The 26946-nt window shown below is 39.2% G+C and overlaps 1 protein-coding gene across 1 annotated transcript; it reads right to left on the bottom strand.

Moving 5' to 3' along the window:
* Nucleotides 1-113: 113 nt before the first annotated feature.
* Nucleotides 114-23304, bottom strand: capn1 (calpain 1). Its single transcript, XM_081393959.1, is given in 22 exon segments — nucleotides 114-964; nucleotides 1190-1248; nucleotides 3483-3599; nucleotides 3689-3767; nucleotides 5092-5160; nucleotides 5377-5441; nucleotides 6566-6623; nucleotides 6716-6781; nucleotides 7076-7115; nucleotides 8185-8396; nucleotides 8971-8982; nucleotides 9092-9252; nucleotides 10624-10784; nucleotides 12165-12239; nucleotides 12322-12407; nucleotides 12833-12916; nucleotides 13731-13805; nucleotides 13807-13900; nucleotides 14985-15118; nucleotides 19412-19530; nucleotides 21944-22013; nucleotides 22907-23304. Coding segments are annotated over 22 exon segments (2115 nt in total). The 5' UTR covers nucleotides 23159-23304; the 3' UTR covers nucleotides 114-937.
* Nucleotides 23305-26946: the final 3642 nt, after the last annotated feature.

Raw genomic sequence — 26946 nt, 5'->3', positions numbered from 1 at the left:
CAACAGACATTATTACTCATATTTGATATTTAATAATTTAATAATAATTTAATTATATATTGACCCACACCGGAAACATTTCCCTACAAAAACTAAAAAAAAAAAAAAAACATGGAGACAAGCACTGTTAAATCCATAACAGTGCACATATTTTATTTTTAAAAGAAAGTTTATTGAAAAACCACAAAAATGAATTAAAGAAAAAAAATATTTTGTAAAACCTGCTGATTGGCATTAAAAGAAGAACATTAAAAGTTTCCTCCACATTTTCATCTTTGTTTTGTAAGATAAAAAGTTTGGTTCAGTCTCGTGGTTCTGTATATCAGATCCGATCTGTTCTCGGTCCTGTTGCTCCTGTTGTATTGAAGAGAGGTTTTGAAGTGCTCATATAAACAGAACTTAAGTAATGTATATAAAATACAAATGCATGTCTGTTTCAGCTTGATAAAAGATCCTTTGGTTTGTCCTATAAAACAGCTGCGTGAACTTCAGTCCAAACAAACACTTTCTGTAAGTAAAGCTGGGCTCAAATCTACACATGCGTTTCTAATACGGCATTCTTTATGTGTACAACATTCAGATATGACATGCACTGAAAAATATGCAGCTCATAAAACATTGATTAAAAACGGCTGAGAATGATTGAAATTGGCAATGATTGATTTGGCACATAAAGTGTAAACGATCCATGGGAAACGCATGCATCTCGATCCAGAAAGACTAAAAACATGCTGTAAATGGTTTGCTAAGAGTTTTCTCTCGGCTTCAGAAACACTCACGATTGGCACAGTATTTTCCACGCTCTGATTAAAGTCTATGTAAACAGGGTTTTGTGACTTAAGGCTGTTTCTCCATTAGAAATGCACTGGAGATGTGTAGAAATGAAGGCACTCTTTAGACGGTCTCAGTGCAGACAAAGGGTGGAAATCTGTCCTTTTCAGGCAAACATGGTCAGAGAGATCCACTGAGAGAGAGAGAGAGAGAGAGAGAGAGAGAGAGAGAGAGAGAGAGAGAGAGAGAGAGAGTTAGAGCAAACAGGGGAACACAAATGCTTGTTTCCTTCACATGTCAGAGTCAGTGTGTTGTTTCAGGGTTCATGTAAAAAGTGTGCTGTGGCTGCTGATGTTGTGCACCAGGTAAAGCAGAAGTAGTGTGTGTGTGAGAAGTGTGCATGAATGTGAAGTGAAACCTCAAAGAATGTGAGCGACACGACTCCGTCTGCGTCTGTGTCCATCGTTTTGAAGGTCTCTGAAAAGCACAGACGTCTGAGTCAGCTTTATGTTATGACAGAATTACTGTATCATCATACAGAGATTATGTTTAGATATGTTAATGTAATGATTTGTTGTTATGAAAACAGCAGAATACTTAATTACATGAATTCTCTATATATTACTAGTCTTTTCAGCTCACTAAGGCTACATTTCTTTGATCATTTTATTATTTGATTTATTGATTATTATCTTTGATTATTGCAATTTAAAATAAATGTTTTCTATGTGAATATATAGTAAACAGCATTTATTAGAAACAGAATCTTTTGCAACATTATACATGTCTTAACTGCAGGGTTATTATTGTTAAAGATGCAGTCAGCAAGTCTGGCACATTGGGTCGACTTAGCCAAAATGTTGAATGTTTACAACTCTCATGCCCCTCCCCCACTACCAGCAGTGTCAGTGTGTGCACCAGATTTTCTGTGAACGTGTCCGTCTCTTCAGCATCGATCAGCACCATGGACTCGGAGGTAGGCTGCCCTGGCTAATCTACCCATAGATAGCAATAACCGAGGAATTGGAAGCTTGTTAGTAGATTTTCTCTCCGCCATCACGATTCGTACAATCCAACACACCTGCGAGCTTCAGGCGTGTGCTAGGGCTGAACGATATGGATAAAATTTCATATCTCGATTTTCATGCCAGATATCTCGATATCGATACAATACGATATGACTACGTAAGTACTAAACAAACAATACATTTAGAGTTTGTAAAATACACACTGATGTCTATGGAAGAGGTAATAATAATCCTTTCCATTATAATTCGACACGTTTTATTCATATCAGATACACATTGATTGTGTAAGTAACAATGTTTACTCTATTCTATTCCCAGTTACTTTTAAGTATTTCGGGAGAAGTGGATGAATTCACGTTGTAAACATAGAGGTTGTAAATCCAACAGATCCGATTCTCTGACCTGCGTCTGCGGCACAAACTAACACGACGGCGCCCATCGCGCATACAGCTCAACTAACGCGATCGTTATAAAGGTGTTTAAACAACAATATACTTCCACTTGCATGTATTTGACAATCGGAATATCAGATATTTCATGCCATAGCTAACACATTTGTGAATATTCTGAATAAAAAAGGAAAAATGACATAAAGGAAGATCCTCATTAATTCAGCGCTGCTGCGGTGTGTCACGTGACAAGCAATGACGCGTCACCATGGAAACGCCGCCCCCCCCTCTCACAATATAGTTCCCACGTCCCTGGTAGTGTGTGCGCGCTGGCTTTAGCGGTGCATTCAAGGGCACTCGTAAAACTGATGTTTGTTGTGACTGCCAGAGTTGTATGCAGGGCGAGCGCGGAGAGGGAAAATCTATATCGTCTATATCGTTGCTTTTTTCGATAGTAATATCTTGAAAGTTCATATCTCGATATAGATACGATAACGATATATCGTTCAGCCCTAGCGTGTGCATGTGATATTGTAACGTGCGAGGGGGGATCTGTGGCGTGTGCACGGACTGTGATTGACAGACAGATCTCACACCCCCCTGCGCTGATTGGACCAGAAGAACCGGGAGCGGTGGATTTTTGCAAAACAAATCCAGGTGGAGGTAGAAGCACAGGTTTTTTTCTAAAACCGGCTGATTTATGTTGTTCTGTCTGAGCATGGTGTCGGTTTCAGTGAATATGATCAAAAAAATCTTGCCGACTGCAGCTTTAACTGAAACTAAAATTATTAAAACACTTATGTTAATTAAAATAAAGCTGAAATAAAATAAAATATAAGTTTTAGTTGGAAAAACTTAACTAAACGAATTTTGCCTGGGCAAAAAAAATGAAACAAGTTTAAGTTTAAGCACTAGAATTAATAACTGGAAATAAATAAAAGCTAAAATAAAAACAACTTAAACCTAAATAGCAATATTTAAAAAAAAAAAAAAAAAACGAAATGAAATTACTATTACTAAAACACATACACTGAAAATAAAAAGCTAATTCAAAAACATGAATAAAACTATACTAACTAAAATAAAACACTAATGCTGCTTTACTGTCACTTTTGATCAATTTAATGCATCCTCGCTGAATAAAAGTATAAATATCTTGCACAAAAAAAATCTTCCTGACCTCAAACTTTTGAACAGTTGTGTATATATTTTCTACATTTAATCTTTGCACATTATTGAATAACAAAAACAGTACAAGTCTAATATTTAGGACAAATTCTCCAGCCCGACTCACTGAACATGGTCTCCAACCGCACTAAACAGGTGACGAAGTTGTCGAAATCCACAGAGAGGTCTTGCTCCGTGTACCTCAGGATGATCAGCTGGAATAAATGATTGTTCAGCTTGAAACCTGGAGGAGGAGAGGAAGAGAGGAAGAGAGGAAGAGATGAGTGCTGTTTCCTCTGTTCTGTTTCTATCGTCCAGTGTCAGTCAGTGTACCTGCTGTTTCCAGAGCTCTTCTCATCTCATACGAGCTCATCGTGCCGGACTTATCCAGGTCATGGTCTCGGAAGATTTGCTGTGAACAGGGGGAAGACTTCATGAACTGAGCAGAAATAACTGCAATATGAAGTCGCAATCAGAATTAACAGCATTTATTTTACAACATTAACACTGTTATCTTCCTATTTATTAATCTGCAGCTGCTTTGAAATAATCTGTCTGGTGTCCAGGCGTGTGATTGGCTAAAGACAAAAAGGAAGGAAAACCTTCTTAAGCAATTATTATTAAATTAATAAAGAAACATCTTACTATTACAATAATACATACTATCGTAATGTTAAATATCAAGTAAATCAAGTATTTAATAATCATAATAATAATAATTTATTGTTATAATATATGTTATAATAAAAGTATTAATAGAATTGCTATTATTAATAATAATAACAATAATAATTATCATTATTTTTATTATTTTATTTTACAGAACAACAGTAAAATTATAATACTAACATTTATGGTTGTCTTAATTTCCTAAATGAAAAAAACATTGTGCTTTTATTTTGGCGGGAAACCGTAGGGAGATCTTACACTTCTCTTTGTTGACAACAACAGATTAATAAACGATTCTCATTACAAATTTGGGAAGATAGTTGGCACATGTGTCTCAAAAGCAACTCAAACACACAGAGTAGTATTTATTGTGAATCGAATCAGAAAATGAACACAGTGCTGTGCTTTACTCTGAAACATGCAGCGTGTCAGACTATATATTCATATAGTTATATATAATCACAACCATTGCGATTTGATGATCACACTAAACCATAATCACATGCATTGTCAAATTCATAAAAAAGTAACCAGGCAATTGGCGAGTAATATAATTTAAATGCTTATTTTTACTCGCATTTGGCGCTTTAAACCCTGATTTGTTTTAGAAAACGTAATAAAATTGCCATATTATTTAGTAATTACTTAAGGCCATTTCACAATTACAGTGACAAAATCCTGTCCCTCCCCCACTAAACCATTTTTTTCCTCTGATCTACACGATTCAGATGGTTCATACTTTTCAGTTTGGATAATACGGAGATTTGTATAATCCCATCCCTAAGTATATTGCTATATAAACACAGGTGGCTTGACCAGTTCATGACCTTTCCCACCTTCTCTCTGACCCTGAGAATTAAACACGCTGCTTTTCTGCTGCACCTTTAATGTTTATGACCTGTGTTGTGACTGGCTGACCTGTGTGCATGTGAAATAAGTAATAATGTCCCGTTCCAGCTTCTGAACACTGAATAGCTGTTGATGTGTAAATGTGTTGACCAACCCGTCCCAAGAGCCTTCACTAAAGACCATCTTCAAAACATGAATATAATATAACATCATCTCACCAGGTAGCGTTTAATCTTTTCCCACAACACATGAAACTCTGTGAGTCCGAGCTTCCCGCTGCCGTCCGCCTGAAGCAAGTCAAGGACAATAAGAGCAAGACCAGCAGAAATACAGTCAGAACTGTGAGAGACAGAGAGGCCTGAAAGCGATCAAGACTTGACATCTAAACACTGCACTGGCTAAATATATCTGGTGACAAAGCAAAAGAAGATAACTCATATTTGCAGATGAGTTATTCTGCATTAAATATGTTTTGCACTAAAGCAGAATCTGTGGAAGGATACGTCCATGAGGTTGATCATGCTCCGACAGGACTCCTTCCCGAAGCCGTCTGTCTTTAAATCTTTATCTGTGGAATAAAGACACAAACACAGACGAGGGTTCAGGACTCTCATGTCCTTTTCTTGAGCGGTGATCAGACTGATAGTTCATTTAAAGTGCCGCTATTATGCAATGTCAAAGGTTCCTAATTTAGTTTTGGAGTCTCCTACAATAGATCCTGCATCCAAGGCCAAAAAACACCTGCATTTTCTCATAATACACATTGCAGCATCAGCTCTTTTCCCTCAGGGTCTGAAATGGTTCGATAAAGGATTCGGTCTCTCTAAATCCTGCCTTTCTGAAAGCTTTCCTCTGCTCTGATTGGTCTGATGACCCAGTCTGTTGTGATTGGTTGATTGCTTACAGCGTGTGTCGGAAACAAAACGCTCATTACCATATGTGAATTTCAGATTTTCCTCAGCCCTTGATACAAACAGTAACGATGGCGTTGTTTTATCGTATCAATCGTATCTTTTGGAAGTGCAGCACGAACCAAACTCTCCCAGTCTCAGCTGCAACTACAGTGTTTGAGGGCGGGGCAAACGAGACGTCATTAACCGGCAGCCAATGAAAATCACAGGCTGGAATTATGCAAATTAATAACAAAACTTCATAGAATCGAGTAGAAGGTGAGACTGGAATTACTGACGACTCATTTCTGGATGTTCAGAATCACTCTCTCTTATAGGAGACAATAACTTCATTTATCGTTCACTTTGATCTTTGAAACTTTGGAGACCTTTTACATTCACAAACAGCTTCATTACACACTACATGAAAGAGAAGTATCAAAAAAGCACTTAAAATGTTATTAGCTCTGTTTCAAAAACTAGTGAGAGATGTCATACAGTATTCGGCCAATTTCTATGAATAACGTAACTGAATCAAAAATATAATATAGAAGAATGACAGTCAATTCTTTTATATAAAAAAAAAAAACACTATTTTAAGTTTATTGCTCAATATTCAGATGCAAATATGCCAGTAATTTGAGAGTGTAGCAAGAGTGAGACGACTGACTACAGAAGTATATGCTATCGATTTATTAACCTTTATTTAATTGCGTGTAATTTAGGATGCTGTGTAAAGTGGTTCCCTAAGGTTTGGAAATCAAAGCTACAGTGTCTGTTAGGTGTGCTTGTGAAGACTCACGTTTGGAGATGATTCTGTTCAGGATGGTCTGCAGCTCCGTCACACTGATTTCCATGTCCTAGAAAACACAATCACACACATGATTTCTGTAGCAGTGCATCAACAATGTTGAACGTCTGCACACAACAGTTGTGTGTGTGTGTGTCTCACCGGTCCGGCCAGCTGTCTGAAGAGACTCTTGAAGCCGGCATCAATCTGACTCTCATGCAGATGTTGCTGGAGAGAAAGAGAGAGAAAACTGTGTCTGTAATGATTGATTGACTGATAAAATAACAGTGCATCACAGCACCACTGACTATTAAATACTATTAAACTTAGTTTACACATCAGGGCTAGATCTTTTATTTAATGAATTTACAGTTTTTGTATGTTCTATAGCAGCACAAACACACTACAGCTGTGTGTCATGCCAAACTACAGCCTTTAGCCAAGACTATATTGACAATGCAGTGCAATCTTACTTATCTTATTCCTTAAATATAGAAATGTGTGTCGAACTGATCATCTCACCTCCTCGGGAATATCAGCCGTGACTTTATCATCCATTTCTCTGAAGGGTACAAGGCAAAATACATTATCAGCCTGTGATTCAATGATTGGATCATTTTCTAGCATGTTAAGTTTGGCAACAGTTCTTCTAACCCTAACTGATAGATATTGACCAAAAATGTAAATACATGTGGTGATGTTATTTCCATCAAGAGGTGCTTGAAAATCTTGTGTTGTCAATGCAAGAGTGCAGCTCTCTGTAAAGTCTCCTCCAGCTCATCCCAAACACTTTCAGCGAATTTAAGCTCTGGACTCAGAGGAGCCGATTCATGTGTGAAAATGATTCTTCATGTTCCTCCCAACTATTCCTTCACTGATGAATCTTGCCATTGTCATCCTGGAATATGGCCATGACGTGTCTTCCTTCATGGTTGTTTAAGAAATGAAAAGCTACACACTCCTTCAGCTAGGGTTAGAAGAACCGTCAGCAAACATATAACATTCTAGAAACATAAGAATCACTGCAATAATGATCCAGTCATAGACTCTTAAGCATTGGCCTATTCAAATCCAAACAGCAACTTTTTTCTTTGTTGGGACGGGACACACTGTGTATACACATTTTGATGTTAGATGTAAAACTTGTGATTAATCGATTTGACATCACTAATTAAAAGTAAAGCTGGTTCTGATGGCAAAAAAAATATTGCAAAATAAGAGCAATAATCTGCGACTTTTTTCTCCTTGACAATGCAAAGCGATTCAAATCAGAGAGATTAAAGAATTGAAGAAATGTTGTTGGGTATTAAAAAAAAAAAAAAAAAAAAAAACAGCAGAGGGAAGAAAAAAAATCATTAAAAGTTTAGTGAGAAAGCCAGATTCAGACATATCCCTGCCTTTTAAACAAAAATATGGTAATATATGATGCTTTGAGTGACAGCATGAGCTCCGCTGTTTGCAGTAACAGTTAAAACAGATAAATAATGCAATTTTCATTGTCTTTTTAAGAAAATTATGCTAAATAGATTATAGATAGATAGATTATGCACAAATAATTCTGGACCCCATTAACAAACCTTATTTTTAATTCCGACTAATAGCTGTTTAATGCTGTAAAATGCAGGACTCACTGTGAGTCGGCTGGTTTCTCTGAGAAAACTCTGAGCACGAAGTCTCCCTCTTTGTTGGGCTCGAAGGTGGACGGCACGATGATGTACTCTCCGGCCGGCAGACGGAAGCGCGAGCTCACCTCCCGCAGGTTGATGAAGAGCTCGGAGCGAGCGCTGGACGCGTGACTGAGGAAGAAATCCCGCTTCAGGTGCACGGCCGACCTGCCCGTATACTGAGCGGAGAAATACACACAACATCAACTGAGGATTGTGTCTGATCTACATGTTGCTTTGGTCAAACATGGGGTCTCGTACACTAATCATGAGCACATGTGAATTTGTGTGTGAAATCGGTGTACAAACGTTTTCACAAATCATGATTCATGAATAACTTTCTTACTAAAATGCATTCTAAAGAAAAAATAGTGGAGGAAAGCCCTTATATGGATGGAGACGGTGTGGGCGTTTTAAGCAAATGGGCATTAACCTTGGGCATGAGGTGGCTCATTTAGAGTCCAAATTCATTAACATTAGAACGAGGTTAAGAACATATTCACATTCGTATGCATGTGTTGAGAATTAGGCAGACATTTTTCGTGAGAAGTTCTCCTGTGAGTATAAATATGAGTAATCCATGCAACTATAAGTGAAACAGACCCAGTGTCCTCAAGCTCTTCAAGATGATCTCAATTACCTTTATGGACAAAATGCTTTTTCTCTCCATGTTCTACAGTGTTTCAAGACCTTCAAAACTCAACTCAAACTCACAATCTAAAATTCAGTCATTCAAAAGGCCTCTGATCGTACCTCATTTGGCACCTGCAAAAAAAAAAAAAACGACCGATCAAAAAGAGCAATCAAATAGAGAGCCAAGAACAAGTGAACACAAACTTCAGACAAGTTAAACAAAAGCGATCTGCTTTCTGACCTCATAAATGGCGAACCCGATGGTCTCCATGTCCTGTCCTTCTCTCCGCTTCTTCCTGCGGTCCTTCTGCATCAGCGCCACCAGGAAGCTGCAATCTGATTGGCCGGGAGAATCTGGATGTTTTAAGGCCACCTTGAACTGAGGGTTGATCCAGAACGTGGCTATGGTTTATGGGAACAAAAGAGGATGATGAGGATTTCACCTTTTTTGCAGACACTAACGAGAGTTGGGTATCGTTGAACTTTAGCGATTCCCATTCCGATTCTGAATTGATTCTCAGTTTCGATTCCACTATGTTATAAAAAAAAAAAAAAAAAAAATTGACAAAAAGTCAAATATTTAGATATCAAAACATTCTGTTGCAGCTGAATACCATGAACAAAAATCTACAGCCTAAAGAACAACTAACTAATAAGCTAGACTAATATAAATTTCAAACATTATTAAAGACAAATATACAGACAGTAATACAATAAGTGCAAATCAAAACAGAACAAAGATCAGAAATTGAAATCAAATGTAAAATAACACATCATAGCATTTTAGCATTAGCATTAATAGCATTAATCCTTATTACATTTACAAAGGTAACTCAGTCAAGATCAGTGAGTGATAATATTTTTCTTTTGTTCTTTGATTAAAGGTGCTGTATGTATTTTATTTATTTATTTATTTATTTTTTGACTGTACTAAAGCACAGACATACCAAAATATGTTTGCAGAGATTTAGGAATCATGCTAAGTTCACATACTTGTTTCTATGAAAAACAAGATCACAGCCAGTTATTCTACTTTGAAATATGCGTTCCATGTCGAAATGTGTGTTTTTGTTTTGGTCTCTGAGACTCCTCCCACTGCCAGTTCACCCAATAATATTCCGACACCCCGGGATGCCATTTGGCAGAAAATACAGAGTATTGTAGCCATGGAAGGCAGTAAACACAGAGATCGCAGATTATACCTAAAAGCCTCGGCATCCATCTAAAAAGCTCTTTGTCCAGAGGCATATTAAAACGTGGATAAATCAACTCATCAACTTACAGTGTAAGGCTTGTCGCGAGCGTAGAGTCTGAGCAGGAGAGGGCGGCAGAAACAAACCTTTCCAAAAAACTATTTGGACTACAGCAGGTTTATTAGGCTGCTGTCACTTTAAGACCTGACGCGCGGATCCAATATACTGTTACACATGTGTTTTCTTTCTCAACTGTTTACGTTCACTTAAGACATAACCGACTGTGTTTACGAGGATATTTTGCAAGATTTAAGACGCGAAAGAGAAATAAATTCAGTATTTGCACATTATATGTGAGGCGTTTTCTGTGCACACACTCTGGATGTGCCCAGCATGGAAAACAGCACCAAATTCTTCTTTTTCACATCTTCTTGCGCTTGAATGGTTTAAAACCACATTAAAATGCGCACAATTCCGATTCCGCTTATCAGTTCCTTTAATTTTATAACAAGTATTGGAAACGTTTTTCGATTCCCAACCCTAACACTGAGGCAGCGATGTCCTTCTGTGGATGCTGTACCTGGGAAGTTCCTGCAGCCGCCAGCCGTGCTGCCTCTCCTCCACTCGCCCTGATAGAGCGACGTGCTCCACTTCTTCACCTGACTCGCCTGGAGAGCGTCTGGCGTCAGGTTACAGATCTCCAAGCGGCTGAACTCGCGCAGGAAATCACTGAACGACATCCTGAGAGAGAGAGAGAGAGAGAGAGAGAGAGAGAGAGAGAGAGAGAGAGAGAGAGAGAGAGAGAGAGAGAGAGAGAGAGAGAGAGAGAGAGAGAGAGAGAGAGAGAGAGAGAGAGAGAGAGAGAGAGAGAGAGAGAGAGAGAGAGAGAGAGAGAGAGAGAGAGAGAGAGAGAGAGAGAGAGAGAGAGAGAGAGATGCAAACGATAGCCGGTGACCCTTAAAAAATAGATCACGCTCTTCATCTTTCCTTTCGGAGCGAGAAGATCCAGACACACTCATTTTCACAGGTGCCGAGTCATTGATAGGTCGTTGCCAGAGTGTTCTATGTGGTTCCTGGTTCATAGGGTGTTGCTAATGTGTTTGTAGGGCATTTATAGGTCGTTGCTGGTGTGTTGCTAAGGTGTTCTAAACAGTTTGTATGTCATTTATAGGCCATTGCCAGGGTGTTCTGAGTGGTTTCTGGTTTCTAGGGTGTTGCTAAGGTGTTCTAAACTGTTTGTATGGCATTTATTTATAGGCCGTTGCTGGGGTGTTCTGTGTGGTTTCTGGTTTCTAGGTTGTTGCTAAGGAACAGTTTGTATGTCATTTATAGGCCATTGCCAGGGTGTTCTGTGTGGTTTCTGATTTCTAGGGTGTTGCTAAGATGTTCTAAACAGTTTGTATGGCATTTATAGGCCATTGCTAGGGTGTTCTGTGTGGTTTCTGGTTTCTAGGGTGTTGCTAAGGTGTTCTAAACCGTTTGTATGGCATTTATAGGCCATTGCTAGGGTGTTCTGTGTGGTTGCTATGTGGTTGTTGAGGTGTTCTGAACGTTTATAGACCATTGATATGTTGTTGTCGGGTTGTTGTGGTGATTCAGGTGGTTTCTAGGGTTGTTGCTATGTAGTTGCTAAAGTGTTCTGAATGGTTTATAGAGCATTGATAGGTCGTTGCCAGGGTGTTGTTCTGTGTGGTTTCTGGTTTCTAAGGCTTTGCTGAGGTGTTCTGAACAGTTTGTATGGCAATTATAGGTCATTGCTAGGTTTTTCTGTGTGGTTGCGAAGGTGTTCTGAACGTTTATAGAGCATTGATAGGTTGTTGCCAGGTGGTTCAGGTGTTCTGTGTTGTTGCTTGGTAGCTTCTAGGGTGTTGCTATGTGGTTGCTAAGGTGTTCTGAACAGTTCAAAGGCATTTATAGGTTCTTGCTGGTGGATCTCAACCTTTTTGACTTCAAGCCCAGACTTTTGACTTTAGCTGATTTTAATGCTTGAGAACCACTAGTGTTCTATGAGTTTGCTAGGTGGTTTCTAGGGTGTTGCTCAGGAAATCTAGGGAATTTTTCCTACTAGTACGGCTGGAGATTATCTGCTAATCTAAATCTGTCAGATCATGATCCACTAACCAGAACTCTCCGTCCTCGCTGCGGTTCTGTAATCGGCCCCGGACGGAGCGGTCCACGTTGTCCCATTCCCGAGAGCTGAACACACACGCAGATCGGTCATCAGAGCAATATCATCACAGTAAAACAGATTCTATCAGTTCGCTTGCGTGTTTCTCACTTGTCACTCCAGGCTCCCGTCCACTCCACCTCCCCCCACGGGTTCCTGATGCGCACCAGTTTAGTCATGTTTCCTCTGTAGACCACCTGATCAACACATATTTCATATTTTCATTAGGAATTACATGCACTGAACAATCTTCCACAATAAGACCAGAAACATGGTTTGTCCTTTTTGATTTATATTATTCTCTCTCACTTGGCTTGATTTCTGGGATATTGAATATAATATGCAGTCATCAGGGATGGCTTTCAATATGCGGGAGACTCCCGGAGCTTCTAAGGAAAGCTGGGATGCTGAATTTCACTCACATTTATGCATTTGCCAGATGCTTTTATCCAAAGTGACAAAATATACATGTTTTAGTAAGTTCATTCATTCCCTGGGAACTTTATCTGACTTGAAAGCATGACAGGAACCTCAAAGAAAGATATTCTGCATCTAAAACTGGCTAGATTGTTGTGTATAGTAAGTGTTTTAGTGTGTCTTTGTGTTTAAGTCTCTGGCTCACCTCTTCCACTCCAGTCACCGAGTACGCGTGACCTTTGACCAGCTTCTTAAAGGTCACCGCCTCCATGTCAAACTTACTGGTGATCTTGAGGACAAAAAGAAGCGTAATGCAAATCAGACAATGAACTTCAACACCCTCACCAATACAAACATGAGCAAAATAATCATACTTATCAGTGTTGTCATCATTAACTAAAACTACAACTAATTAAATAATTTTCAGGAATTTATATAAAGCTGAAATTAAATATAAATATTAGATTACAAACTTAGAAAACTCAAATGTGCTTGTCCTCTAAAACGTGCCAAAGCTTTAAAAAAATAAATGTTTTTTGTTTTTAGAAAATTCTGTGTTGTGTATTTTAATTTTCTGGTAATCAAATGAAGGCACAAAACATTAATTTATCTTTTATTCAAATGAAAATTAAACAAGCCCTTTAATTTTTTGGCAAACAAGTGCAACACAACAGATGTTTACTGTTGAAATTATAACATGGAAGAAAATGAGTTTTAACAATAATTGTATTATTGTTAGTATTATTAAAAGTAATAGCAGTATTACATTAAGATGCACATTATATATTTTGACGGGTTGAAGTGTAAACCTTGTTGTCAAAGTGAGAATATTACACAACAAAAGGCAAAAACTGTAAATATGATTCCAGCATGTTCTGCGTGTCTCTGTGTGAATAAACGCTGCCTTAAAAGTATCGAACTCGATACCCAGCCCTATTTAACGAACGATATAAATGCAGCCTCATCGTTTTACAAACCACATCAAGTGTCTGTGACTGTAAAAAGCTCATGAATATATGACGAGGCTGCTTCTGACTGGCGTTCTGTTGCTCATAGAGAGGTGTTCAGGCATGAGGCCGAGTGTGAGAGAGAATCATGCTCACGTCTATCGAGCAGCCCAGCAGCGAGCCTCTCTCCACGGCCCGACCGATGATGCTGAAGAGGTCAGAGGGCGCTTTATTTCAACTCGTACATCTCTGTGACCCCGCCTGTGAAGTCCTCAAAGCCCTCGGACGTGCTGCCGCCCGACAGAGCCTCGTAACAGCCGTTCAGCCTGGAAAACAGAGCGGTCACTGAGCGAGTGCAGTTCAGCTGTGTTTGATTCATGTGTAGAGTTCGGGATTATCAAGAGGTGATCGTGCGTTAGCCAGTGAAGGGGGGGGGGATTGGAATGTATATGTAATGAGTGATTATAATGAAGGTATTAATCAATATGTTTCCTTCTAAATATCAAATGAGTTGAATGACTTCTCTGGAGATTTTACTGTGTTATAGAAGTTACCAGTGTGATCACTGAAATGTTCTTTTCATGTATTCTTTAATGTCAGTATTTGATATGAATGCAGTGCTTGCTCATTTATCCCAGCTTCCAGAAATGAAATATGGACTGGTTTTGTGTTTGAGAAAGGTCTTCAACATGTTAAAACATACAGGGGTCACTGAAGCCAATAGTTTAAGGGACCATTTCTTTGTTAAAGCCGTACTTTTCAGTTAAACTAAAGTGTAGCTCTCCTTCAGAGAAAGAACGCATTATCTTGATGTTCTGAGATGACTCTCCTGTTTATATTTAGAGCCCTGGCCAAATCAAACCTTGGAAAGCTGTGTGTCGATAACTAACTTCCGGGTCCGAGTGCCAGATGCATAATCAATGGAGATATGCTTCAGTCTATCTGTATATGTGTGGAAAATGACTATGTTTATCTTTCTTAGCCAATCAGAGACTGCAACTTGAAAACAAGGACGTAGTTCAGACCTTGGTGTAGGGTATAACTGCTGTGTGTGTGTGTGTGTGTGTGTGTGTGTGTTGTGTGTGTGGTGTGGTGTGGTGTGTGTGGTGTGTGTGTGTGTGTGTGTGTGTGTGTGTGTGTGTGTGTGTGTGTGTGTGTGTGTGTGTGTGGTGTGTGATGAAACTGCAAACTATCTTCAGTAAATCTTTTCTTCAATTTATTATAATTCTGACTCCGGATCTTCTTACTTTGGCTTTTTAAACTTTCCATGCTAAACTTTCTGATTGCTGATGTTTCCTTTTATCTTTTGCTTGTTTCCTTTCATTGCTTTATCTTATTTGTACAGCACTGTGGTTCAACTACTGTTGTGTTTATCGGTGCTTAGTAACGAATGAATGAATGAATGTTTACTTGGCGTAGGCCTTCTCCAGCAGAGCGCTCCAGAACTCTCCACCCTCCGCTGAGTGAACGAACAACAGCTTCCCATCCTTCACCGGCAGACGGTCATCAATCACCACGTCCAGCCACTCGCCGAACTGCCAGAACTACAGCGAGAGAGAGAGAGAGAGAGAGAGAGAGAGAGAGAGAGAGAGAGAGAGAGAGAGAGAGAGAGAGAGAGAGAGAGAGAGAGAGAGAGAGAGAGAGAGAGAGAGAGAGAGAGAGAGAGAGAGAGAGAGAGAGAGAGAGAGAGAGAGAGAGAGAGAGAGAGAGAGAGAGAGAGAGAGAGAGAGAGAGAGAGAATAATGTACATCATATAGAAGCTTGTTTTGCCATGGAATAAAAAAAAAAGGTAATTGCGATGTTTTATTTCACGAATCTGACAAAGTTTACATCTCACAATTTTTACTTTTTTTTGTCTCAGAATTCTGTTTCAGGGACATGAAATATTAAACCGTTTTAAGTCTTACTTGTTTAATATCTTATCATCATTGTAACGACAATGCACAAAATGATCATTCTTTCTAACAACCTACAAATAATAAAGTCATCCGGTTTCACTTACTTAGTAAATAAGTGAGAGCGAGTGTGTGGTGTGATTCGAGAGACATGAAAGAAGCGTCTTCCTCAAATACCCGGATGAGCCTCAGTATACAGCGTTGCTCTTGATAGCGGTCATTATCAGGTTCAATGTCATGACTGACCAATCAGAATCAAGCGTTTCAGAGAGCCATATAATGCCAAATAATGGCACTGATGGTTCGATGATGAACCTTCAATATTCATTCCACTAAAGGTTATTTATGGTGGAAAAAGCTTCTTTAGATTTTTAAAATGTTCTTCACACTAAGAAAAAATTTTATTTTAAGAAATAACTGTTCATTTAAAGGTTCTTTGGGAGCCAAAAAATTGTTCTTCCATGACTGTCCAGCAGGTGGCTCACACACACACACACACGCACACGCATATGCAGGAGGATATTCAAGCACGCACACACCTCACAAAAACAGCAGTCTCTCTGCTCCTCTAATCACTGAATCACGCAGATTATAACTTACACTTATCAGTTATCCATTAGGATAGAGATAGCATTCTACAATACCTGATCATTTACCACCAATCTGTCAAAGATACTTGTAATGATTTTTTTAAGGAATAGCATCCACTGATCATTGAAAAAGGTGGCTGCACAAATATGATAAAAAAACAGAGATAAAGCATCAACTTCACAGATAATGCACATCCTTTGCAGTTTGTTTTGTTGCATTAATGCTAAAAAGTCAAAGAAAGAAAGAAACTAACGTTCTGAACAAATTGGCTTGCATGCACATCATAATGGAATTACAACTTCAACATTTCATGTTCAATAGAAATCTGATTTTTTTTATATATATATATATATATATATATATATATATATATATATATATATATATATATATATATATATATATATATATATATATATATATATATAAAGGTATAGACAATGTAACTATGTGACTATGTAAAAAAACTGTGTTTTTGCCTCCTGAATCACTCCGCTACACCTCTACAAAGAGTTTATATTTGGACTATTTTAGCGCGAGCAGGACGACAGGAGCCAGAACCAGCGGGACTCGCGACACACATGCAGTTTTGTTTATTAACCGCTGGAGCGCTAACAGTTGTATAGTGTACCTTACATTTTTTATTCAATTAATGTGCTACTTGCCATTTCTTTGTAATTATTTGTGAAATGTACTAGTAGATTCTGAGTGAAAACAGTTCCTCCAGCAAGGGTTTTCAGCCTGAGATGATGTGACTGCAGCGTTTTAGTCAACCCTCATTCATTATTCATCAATACGTACTCCAGAATTTACTCGTGCAGCAGAAAACACTGATATTTACGACCATCCACGTTATCCACCAGAAACACACACTCAAACCTACACACACACACACACAGAGAGACACACATCTACACACACACACACGTCTGTCTTCCACACACACCTGCTGACTGGCTTCCTTTATGAACTCAAAACATTCAGGGAATGTTTAGCCTCTCACACACACACACCCACACACACACACACACACACACACTCTATACTGTAAGTACTGTATGTATGCTCCTGTAAAGAGCCATTCAAATGAAGCTTAAGATGGGATTGAGAGCCATGAAATCAATCATCAATCACTGAACATCCCTGAGGAATTTCATTTCAGGATATTTGATTTATATAAAGCAGAGCCAAGATTAAATCTCACAGCCTGTCAAGAACATTGCAGAATAATTTTCTAAAACTGCATTACTTGCTATTAAATATGACCAGGACAAGCGCAGTTCACGCATACATTTTTCATGTGTGTGTAATTCTCTCCCACTGTCCCTTGTGATTCACTCTCTCATCATCAGCTTCAACACACACTCGCTGCATTTCTGCTTCTAATGTAATCTCAATGAGTCCCAGATGAGATAGACAAGGTGTGTGTGTGTGTGTGTGTGTGTGTGTGTGTGTGTGTGTGTGTGTGTGTGTGTGTGTGTGTGTGTGTGTGTGTGTGTGTGTGTGTGTGTGTGTGTGTGTGTGTGTGTGTGTTTGTGTGTGTGAGAGAGAGAGAGAGAGAGAGAGAGAGAGAGAGAGAGAGAGAGAGAGAGAGAGAGAGAGAGAGAGAGAGAGAGAGAGAGAGAGAGAGAGAGAGAGAGAGAGAGAGAGAGAGAGAGAGAGAGAGAGAGAGAGAGAGAGAGAGAGAGAGAGAGACGCATTAGTGAACACATTTGGGTCCTAAAGAAGCCCTGTGTTTTTGTTCTCACGCTCATTCATGCATGATGCACATCGGCTATGTGTGTGTGTGTTTGTGTGTGTGTGTGTGTAGTATTTCATGATGATATATTTAGCAGTTCAGGATTATATTAAACTTCTATGAGTCCTACTGAGTGTTAAGTCTAACTGCACTGCGTTTTTGTATTGTTCTGCACACGAGTACATGTCACCCCCAAATAAAATCTGTGTTTTTACACATGTGCCACAGTAGCAACATCCCATGTAAACACTAGACGCATGAACATGGTAATCATTCAGAGCCGTGGTATTTCTCAATTTGAACTTGTGGTGTAATTTGCTGCATTGCATTATGCTGTCAGTACAAATTGTGAAAGGATCCTTGGCTTGCGGTGTCACCTCATTACCCATAATGCCACTTCACTGAGTGTATAACCTGCCCTCCCCCTCATCTCACACACATCCGCACAATAACTCCCTTCGAGACACTGAAATGTGATCACACCTATTGCCATTGTGAACGCACTAGCAGAGCACAAGAGGAACAGATTACCCATGTTGCCTGAATACGCATTCACTGTTTCTGAGAAGCACTTCACCGCTTTATAATACTCACACACACCATTGCTCACTCTAGTCTGTTCACTGAGCAAAGTTCATGAATGGTTTATGGCTACATTTGTTTCAAATCACTCTTAAAATTAAAGCTCCCAAGGGGGTTTTCACAGCAATGCCCCAAAAGAACATTTTAACCCTAGAGTCTTCGCACGTCGGTCAAAAATGAAAAATATATATATATATTAAGGAACTATATTTTAGTTTGATAATGTTTTTTCATTTAATATTTTGTATTTTTAGGGGATTTTAATGGTACTACATTATATTTACGCATTAGTTAAAATCCATTTATTCACATGACATTGTGAATAAATGGATTTTTCCATTTGACATTTTTCCAACTTAGACTTTCGTAAGTCTTGAATGCTTTAAAGCACAGACTGAGGTTTGGTCTCTTTTTAAAGAACACACTTGGCAAATTATTGCTGGAGTGAAAAAAGTTTTAAAAAGTGAACTTAAAGTTACAGAATTTTACGTTTATTGTTACGAAAAACGCACAAAATTACTATTACTATAAAAAAAAAAATTCCAATTTCAAAAACATGTTTTACTGTAAAACTGCAAGACAATCAAAGCCATAAATGAATCTAAACAAGTTGTGATCCAAATCTGAGATATCAAAAAATGAGCTTTCAGTAAGATTTTTTTTGGCCGCAATACCAAATGTTATATTCGTCTTATACTGATATCCGTCTAATTTTTGACCGTGAAGAGCACAAGTCGTGACAATTTTTTTCAGGACTATTTAACCTTTTCGAATCATGCCCATGATTTTTTTTGAGTGTGTGTGTTCACATAGCAAGTGCCAAAACCTTTACCAAGTTTCGTATCATTCCATAAAAACAAAACAAACAAAAAAGTAAAATGTTCCGGTCAAAAATGACCGAAGAGCATCAGAGGATCTTTTTCCAATATAAAGAACCTTTTGTGCATTGGAAAGATTGCATGGAAGATGAAGGTTCTCAATGTAACCACAGATGCCAGTAAAGAAGCTTTATATTTAGGAGTGTGATGTACCTGGAAGTGGAAGATTCCCACATAACTTCCGTCAAATTCCTGTCCGTGCGGCACCACGCGGTGCAGGAGGTTATCGTTCAGAGTCAGAGACGCGATGGCCGCCAGCAGCCAACAGTCACCTGAGGACACACACCACACATGAGCTTCAGTGCAGACAAGAGAAGAGATGTTCACACTTGGTCAAAGTCCCCCTGTGATGAAAACTCACGTTTTTAATGTTGTTTATATGTCTATGTGAAGTTTTTTAAATATGCTTTAAGACAAACCATGTGCAAATTCATCAGTCGACACCATTGCTGGGTATTTTCTCCTTAAACTGTCTAAATATCAGTGTCTATGGTGTTTTGGCCCATGATGAGAGATTTAGTTTTATTTCAGTACAGATAATTGTGTAACTTAAAAACAGCTGAATAAATATGTGCAGAGAATGGTGTCTAACTAATCACGAGTCCACCAGAAATGGTCTTTGGTGTAATGAAACGCCTGTCTAAAGCTCTGTTCGCTCCTGGTATTAAGATGCGTTTTGGTCGATCGGATCACAAGTAGACGAGAAAGTCACATTCCCGTTTACTGGTGTTTTAATCCGACTCTTCTGTCCACTTTCATCCACTTCTGTCCTGATTTCTTCGAGGGGAGGGTCTATGGGCGGGTAAATGTTTGTGTTTTTTCACATCTTTCGATCTAATGCACAAAAATAAGCTTGTTTACACATGAACGACAACTGAAACACACGGAGAGCATCAGCTTTAGTTTCTGCTCTGACAGACTCAAGATCAGCCAATGCTGTGAGTGTGTGTTAGAAATCAGCCGAACGCTGTGAGTGTGTGTGTTAGAAATCAGCCGAACGCTGTGAGTGTGTGTTAGAGATCAGCCGAACGCTGTGAGGGTGTGTTAGAAATCAGCCGAACGCTGTGAGTGTGTGTTAGAAATCAGCCGAACGCTGTGAGTGTGTGTTAGAAATCAGCTGAACGCTGTGAGTGTGTGTTAGAAATCAGCCGAACGCTGTGAGTGTGTGTTAGAAATCAGCCGAACGCTGTGAGTGTGTGTGTTAGAAATCAGCCGAACGCTGTGAGTGTGTGTTAGAGATCAGCCGAACGCTGTGAGGGTGTGTTAGAAATCAGCCGAACGCTGTGAGTGTGTGTTAGAAATCAGCCGAACGCTGTGAGTGTGTGTTAGAAATCAGCTGAACGCTGTGAGTGTGTGTTAGAAATCAGCCGAACGCTGTGAGTGTGTGTTAGAAATCAGCCGAACGCTGTGAGTGTGTGTGTTAGAAATCAGCCGAACGCTGTGAGTGTGTGTGTTAGAAATCAGCCGAACGCTGTGAGGGTGTGTTAGAAATCAGCCGAACGCTGTGAGTGTGTGTTAGAAATCAGCCGAACGCTGTGAGTGTGTGTTAGAAATCAGCCGAACGCTGTGAGTGTGTGTTAGAAATCAGCTGAACGCTGTGAGTGTGTGTTAGAAATCAGGAATGGAGAGAGAACATTGTGTTTGATACGTTTTTCACCTTCAGACCAAACTTGGGTCTCCAGTCGACAGAGTTTAAACCCCGTCTGTATAACCTCTTCTCATAATGTTACGCATGAGTTCAGTAGACGGAGAGCAGACGAGCTTCTGAGGCTGTGTGAACACATTCGACCACACGAGTGTTTACACTACTAAAGCAATCCGGCCGAGTGTGTTTTCATCTTCCTCTGGAAGTGTTGGACAGTGGACGAGCTCGAAGCGTTTAGACCCGTTTACAGCTGCATTTAGTGCCGTCCACTTGAGATCCGATCGACCAAAACACATCTCAATACCAGGAGTAAACCGGGCCTGTTCCTTTCTGTATTTATTTCTTTTTACTTCATGCCTCAGTTTCTGGGATCCTTCAAAACATAATAATTATTGCCCCAAACAACAGGATGATGAGCGATGACCTGATAATACAAGCCAGAGAAAATGTAAATAACCTCCATCAGGTTAACGGAAATCTGATATAAAAGAGGGAGAGTCACATGTTTATTTAAGCTTTTACAAGCACAAGACTAACATTAGCAGTCACTGTGTGTGCTCCATAAACATCCTGACCAATCACAGCTCTTCCTTCCGCTTTTACTCGTTTAAACATGGTATCCATTTATGATTTACCCATAATGCATTATCTGTGTGGCTGCGAGACAGCAGATCTTTATTTAATGACCGCAGAGCTTTAATTATGAACGGGGCTCTGAGTCTGGAGTAAACATTGCAGTGCTTTACTACTCCATGTGACTTCCTCTGTGAAATACAACACAGATAATAATCACAAATGCTTCTTGAGCAACAAATCATCATATTATTATGATTTCTGAAGGATCATGTGACACTGAAGACTGGAGTAATGATGCTGAATATCCAGCTTTGATCACAGGAATAAATTACAGTTTACTGTATATATTCAGATTGAAACCAGTTAGTAATAATATTTCACAATTTGATCAGATTTTTGATCAGCCACTGGTCTAGTAAATGTTTGGTTGAGGTTGCGTGAGGTAAAGTCCTGGACAGACTGACCCAGAGCTCCCTGACAGATGTCAGTGCGAGTCGCTCCATCCACGATGAACTGGGGGCGCGTGCAGATCTCCTGAAGCACACAAACACACGGAAATCAGATTTGCATTTACACACGGAAATAAGGCACAGCATCATTTAGCCTCTCACACACACACACACACTGGCCTGTCGGTAAGCTGTGGGTGACGAGCACATGCAGCAACGTGTGGAAACACTGGGTGTGTCGTTCAAATTCATGTTCGGTTCATAAAGGGAGGAAGGAGAAACAAATGTAAAACGAGATGCCATTTTTCCTGACAAACTGTTCCAGCTCTTGAACCGCCCATATCAACGAGAGAGAGAGAGAGAGAGAGAGAGAGAGAGAGAGAGAGAGAGAGAGAGAGAGAGAGAGAGAGAGAGAGAGAGAGAGAGAGAGAGAGAGAGAGAGAGAGAGAGAGAGAGAGAGAGACAGAGACAGAGAGGTTAGATGAGGTAACGCATGGGATGCAGAAGAGAACGAGAGGCAGTGATGGAGTAAATTAAAAATTAAAACAGATTGAAACTTCTGTTTAGAACAATCCTTTTCTTGTTTCTTGACGTCACAAACTACCTTGTAACCAATCAGATCAACGTGTGATCGTTAACGAGTGGATCTCTGAGCTGAGTGAGTGAGTGGAGGCGGGGCTCATTTGCATATTCATAGAACCGCGTATACTAAATGAGGCAAGGGTGTCAAGTTACATTCAAGATATTTTAAGGCATGAGGATTTTTTTAACAAGGAAAAAAACATTTAAATATGTAATTTTGGTGATCAAAAATGAGTTTTAAGGGATAAAATGATTGACTATAGGCGGACTTTAAAATAATGCAGTTAGAAGAGAACGAGAGGAACAGGAAGCAGTGATGGCGTATAAAGGAAGTAGTGTGGACAACAAATACAAGACAAACCCATTTGACCCTCAAGACCCAATGAGTCGGCTCACCGTCGGTCTCTTCCAGCGTAATCCCTGCGTCTTGGAGGATCGCGGACCCAACTCGTTGAAGCCCACAGAAGAGCTGCTGGCTGGGAACAGCGGGTCCTCAAACAGGGTCCTGGTGCGCTGGCATTGGGCCCTCAGCGAGTCGTAATCTTGTCCCAGGAACTTCAAGGCATTGTGGTTCTGACCCAAACCTGCATCCCGGTCCCACTGACTCCGCAGCTTCGCAGCCATTCCCGTGGCGTAAATGGGCTCCATGTTTCGGCCCGCTTTTCTTTGGCACTAGAGCGCTAACAGGTGACGTTACCCCAGAGAGCCAATGAGGACAGAGGAAGGGGAAGAGACGAGCCAATCACAACCCAGGAAATGAGGAGTGGAACGAATGTCTTAACTTTGAATGAATGATGTTGGATGGCATTAAATCAGAGCGCACAATGAATTCTGGTCCAAGTCCTGGAAAAGAGAAGAATTTGGTCTGAATAAAATGAGCTTGTCATGTGAACAACTGCATATTTCTTTCTGTCATTTTTCTTTCTGACAAAGACAGGAATATTACCACTATCGCAGCAAAATAAAGAGAAATGGTTGTGCTTTAGCTATGTGTTTCTTTATGTATATTATAATTCTTGTGAACTTGATGGGAAATGTAGTTTCTTGTGTTTTCCAGCTAAACGAGTCATATTTTCTAATTTCATCGCTATTCTTAATCAACAGGACAGAAAATGCACACAATCATTCACAATTATATCATGATGATCAATATCCATTCATTTACACCATGTTCCAAACCTTGAAAGAAGGATTTAACCACTAAAATAGGAGTCGGGTCAATCTGACCCATTCAGATACAAGTTAACCTTTGATACTTTTTCTCATTCAGGGTCATTCACATGCCTAAAACTGTTGACACACTGAGGTGTTGTGGAATATGCACACAAATTTTGTATTACGACTATGACGTTTGCGGGTCAAACTTACTGACCCGCTTATTTCATGGTCAAAGGCTGCTGCATAGACCCAACATAAAATTATTTTTTGATGTATTTGGTTTTGCCAGTTTCTCAACTTCCCTCAGAGAGTATTTACATCTATGCATTTGGCAGATGCTTTTATTCAAAGAAACCCACACTCCACTGAAGGCGTACATTTGTAACAGGTCACGCATGTTCAGTTCTCTGGGAATCACACATGATCTTGGCGCCGCGAGCGTCCTACTGTTTGAGTTCCAGGAAAACACACAAAAGATGTGCTTTTCCACACTTCAAAAACATCTGAAAGTCTGTTTAAAAGAGTTACTGCAACGATCACCCTTCCATTCCCTACTGATTTTTGTGTTTGTTTGTTTGTTTGTTTATTAAAAGAAGAATAATTGGATTCAACACACCAAATATCAATTATTTGGTGAATTGAATCCAATTCTGGTCAATTTAACCCTCGCAGTAACGACTGTACCCAGATTTTGAACCTAAGAAAGTTTCCCACAGGAATCTTTGCCTATATGGTGCTTTAAATATGATCTGACATGCCTCTGAATGCAGAATAAACTAGCATTCATTTCAAACAAAGCCTGAGATCTGCTGTCACAACCTCCATAAGCCTGACCTCAGCCTGCATGCTCAGCTTTAACCTTCAGAATAGTGACTCACTAGGGCTAACATACTTGACAGTTACAGAAAGAACTGTTAATCCTCCAGCAAACTGCAAACATCCATATACTGTCCTATATATGCTCCACACACAGAACAAAACATGATGAATTAGGTTTTCCACAGTGATGTTTCAAAGATCATCTCGAGCTTCAACGACAGCAAAAACATCTCAGTCTGTTTCAAGAGTTGAAAGAGCGATAAAGTAAACGAACACCCGCCCATTCCCTCCTATGAGTCAAACCTGTCGTAATTTACCCTCCTCCTCCTCCTCCTCCAACGTCTATCCTTGTTTGGTAAACCACAAACTACTATTAGTCTAGTCTTAGAGCTGAAGCTCCATTTAATGTTTTTTGCTAATGTTAATGTTTTTTAGAGCCCGACCGATATGGATTTTTGGGCGCCGATGCCGATACCGATAAAAAAAGCCAGATACCGATATATCGGCCGATATTATTTATGTGTATATTATAATACAGTAGCAATATTATTTATGTGTATTATAGTACAGTAAGTTTGGACACACTTTACAATTGGTGTGTACAAACTTTTGATGGGTACTAGAGCCCGACTGATAAAGGATTTTGAAGGCTGATACCGGTACAAATATTTGTTGGTTTTAAAATCCGATATTCCGATATATCGGACGATATATATATATATTTTTTCAGAAACGCGCAACAAAACATTAACAAATTTCCCTAACATTAGTTATTTGTAGTTGTTATTTATGAGTTTTAACTAAAATAATATGATAATGCATTTTAAAAAGAAACTTGTTTCTTGTATTGTCACAACAGAACAGAGGAACATCAAAATATATTAAAGTTCTGATAAATAAAATGTATAAAAATACAAACTTAAGATTTTTTTTTAAGACTAAACGTTTAGTCCTTTGAACAAAAACAACAATTTCACATTCAAATTGACAACAAATTCAAATTGTCATAATTTACTCTCTCAAGTTGTTTTTTTCTTCTGTTGAAAATAAGTTATTTGGATGAATGTGGGTAACCAAACAGTTGATGTACCCCAATGACTTCCATAGTATATTTTTCTCCTTTGGAAGTCAATGGGGACCAGCTACTGTTTGGTTACCCACATTCTTCAAACTATTAATATTAGAAAAATATTAGAAGGAAATTAATACAGTTGGAATAACATTAGAGTGCCTGTAAATAATGAGATCATTTTTATTATTGGGTGAACTATCCCTTTAAGGACAAGCGGCAATTTGTTTACAATTGCTACTGTCTCTTTAAGAGCTGAGCACGACACGTCTAATGTACACGCATTTGACAAGCGGACAACCGACATTGTTTATGTAAATCTTGTGTGTATTTAACAGTATTAGCACAATAATACTCGAAAGATAACTTAGTCCAGTATCCAGGCGCTGGTACTAGAAAGTTTCTAGTACCAGCGCCTGGATACTGGACTAAGTTAGAAAGGCTTTTAGTGCATGTGAGCTTCACATGTACGCGCTGAGAAACGCACACGTTAGAACAGCGCATCAGCATTTAAAATTAAATGTTTAACCGACAAAGCATTAAAGCACATGCACATTATGAACTTTTGTGAACTGCAGTGTTAACATTTTATGTGAATAAAGCCTACGTCGCGTTGTTCCGCTTCACTCTCGGCTTATTTAACCGCAGCAAAACTGGACATGAGTCACGAATTTTGTCATCCTTATTTGAGTTAAGAGAACTGATAGGGATGTTCTTTTAATTGTTATTCAAACAATGTATGTCTCGTGAGTCGTGACCAACTCACCATGAACACACTTCACCGCTGATCTCACTCGCGGTCTCTGGCTGGATCAACAGGTTGCTGAATGTGTGGCGCGTTATACACGAGTGTTGCCAACAGGGACGGTGTAGAGTGCCCTCTGGTGGACAAACTATACAATTGCAACACTCATAACATGGTTGAAGGGTGTTTCGTCCGTTTTTATTTTATTTTTGAAATATTAATTTATCGGCCGTTATAAATGCCGATACCGATAGTTTTGAAAATGCCTAATATCGGCCGATAATATCGGCCTGCCGATATATCGGTCGGGCTTTAATGTTTTTTATTTAAATGCTGTCGACCCATCTTACTTATGTCATTTGTTGTTGTTTGTTATAGTTCAGGGCCGGCCCGTGGCATAGGCAAATGCTAGGGGTCATGGCGAATTCACACGACCAAAGACCTCTGGTGCCCATGCAAGAAAAAGATAAAGACGGTTATGGGATGTAATGAATGAACCGTTTATCTAGTAGTTAGGGTAAACGTACCTATTAAGCTCAAGTACCCATTAAGCACACTACCATCTTGGAGCTCAGATTATAAAAAGAAACAGCAATGTATTATCCTATTTGATGTATTAACCAATTGATGTGTTTGTTACTATAT

The sequence above is a fragment of the Scardinius erythrophthalmus genome, assembly GCF_964197995.2.
Source record: "Scardinius erythrophthalmus genome assembly, chromosome: 2".
NCBI lineage: Eukaryota > Metazoa > Chordata > Actinopteri > Cypriniformes > Leuciscidae > Scardinius > Scardinius erythrophthalmus.
Note: the sequence above shows the minus strand (reverse complement) of the source record. Positions and strands in the feature narration are given on the sequence as shown.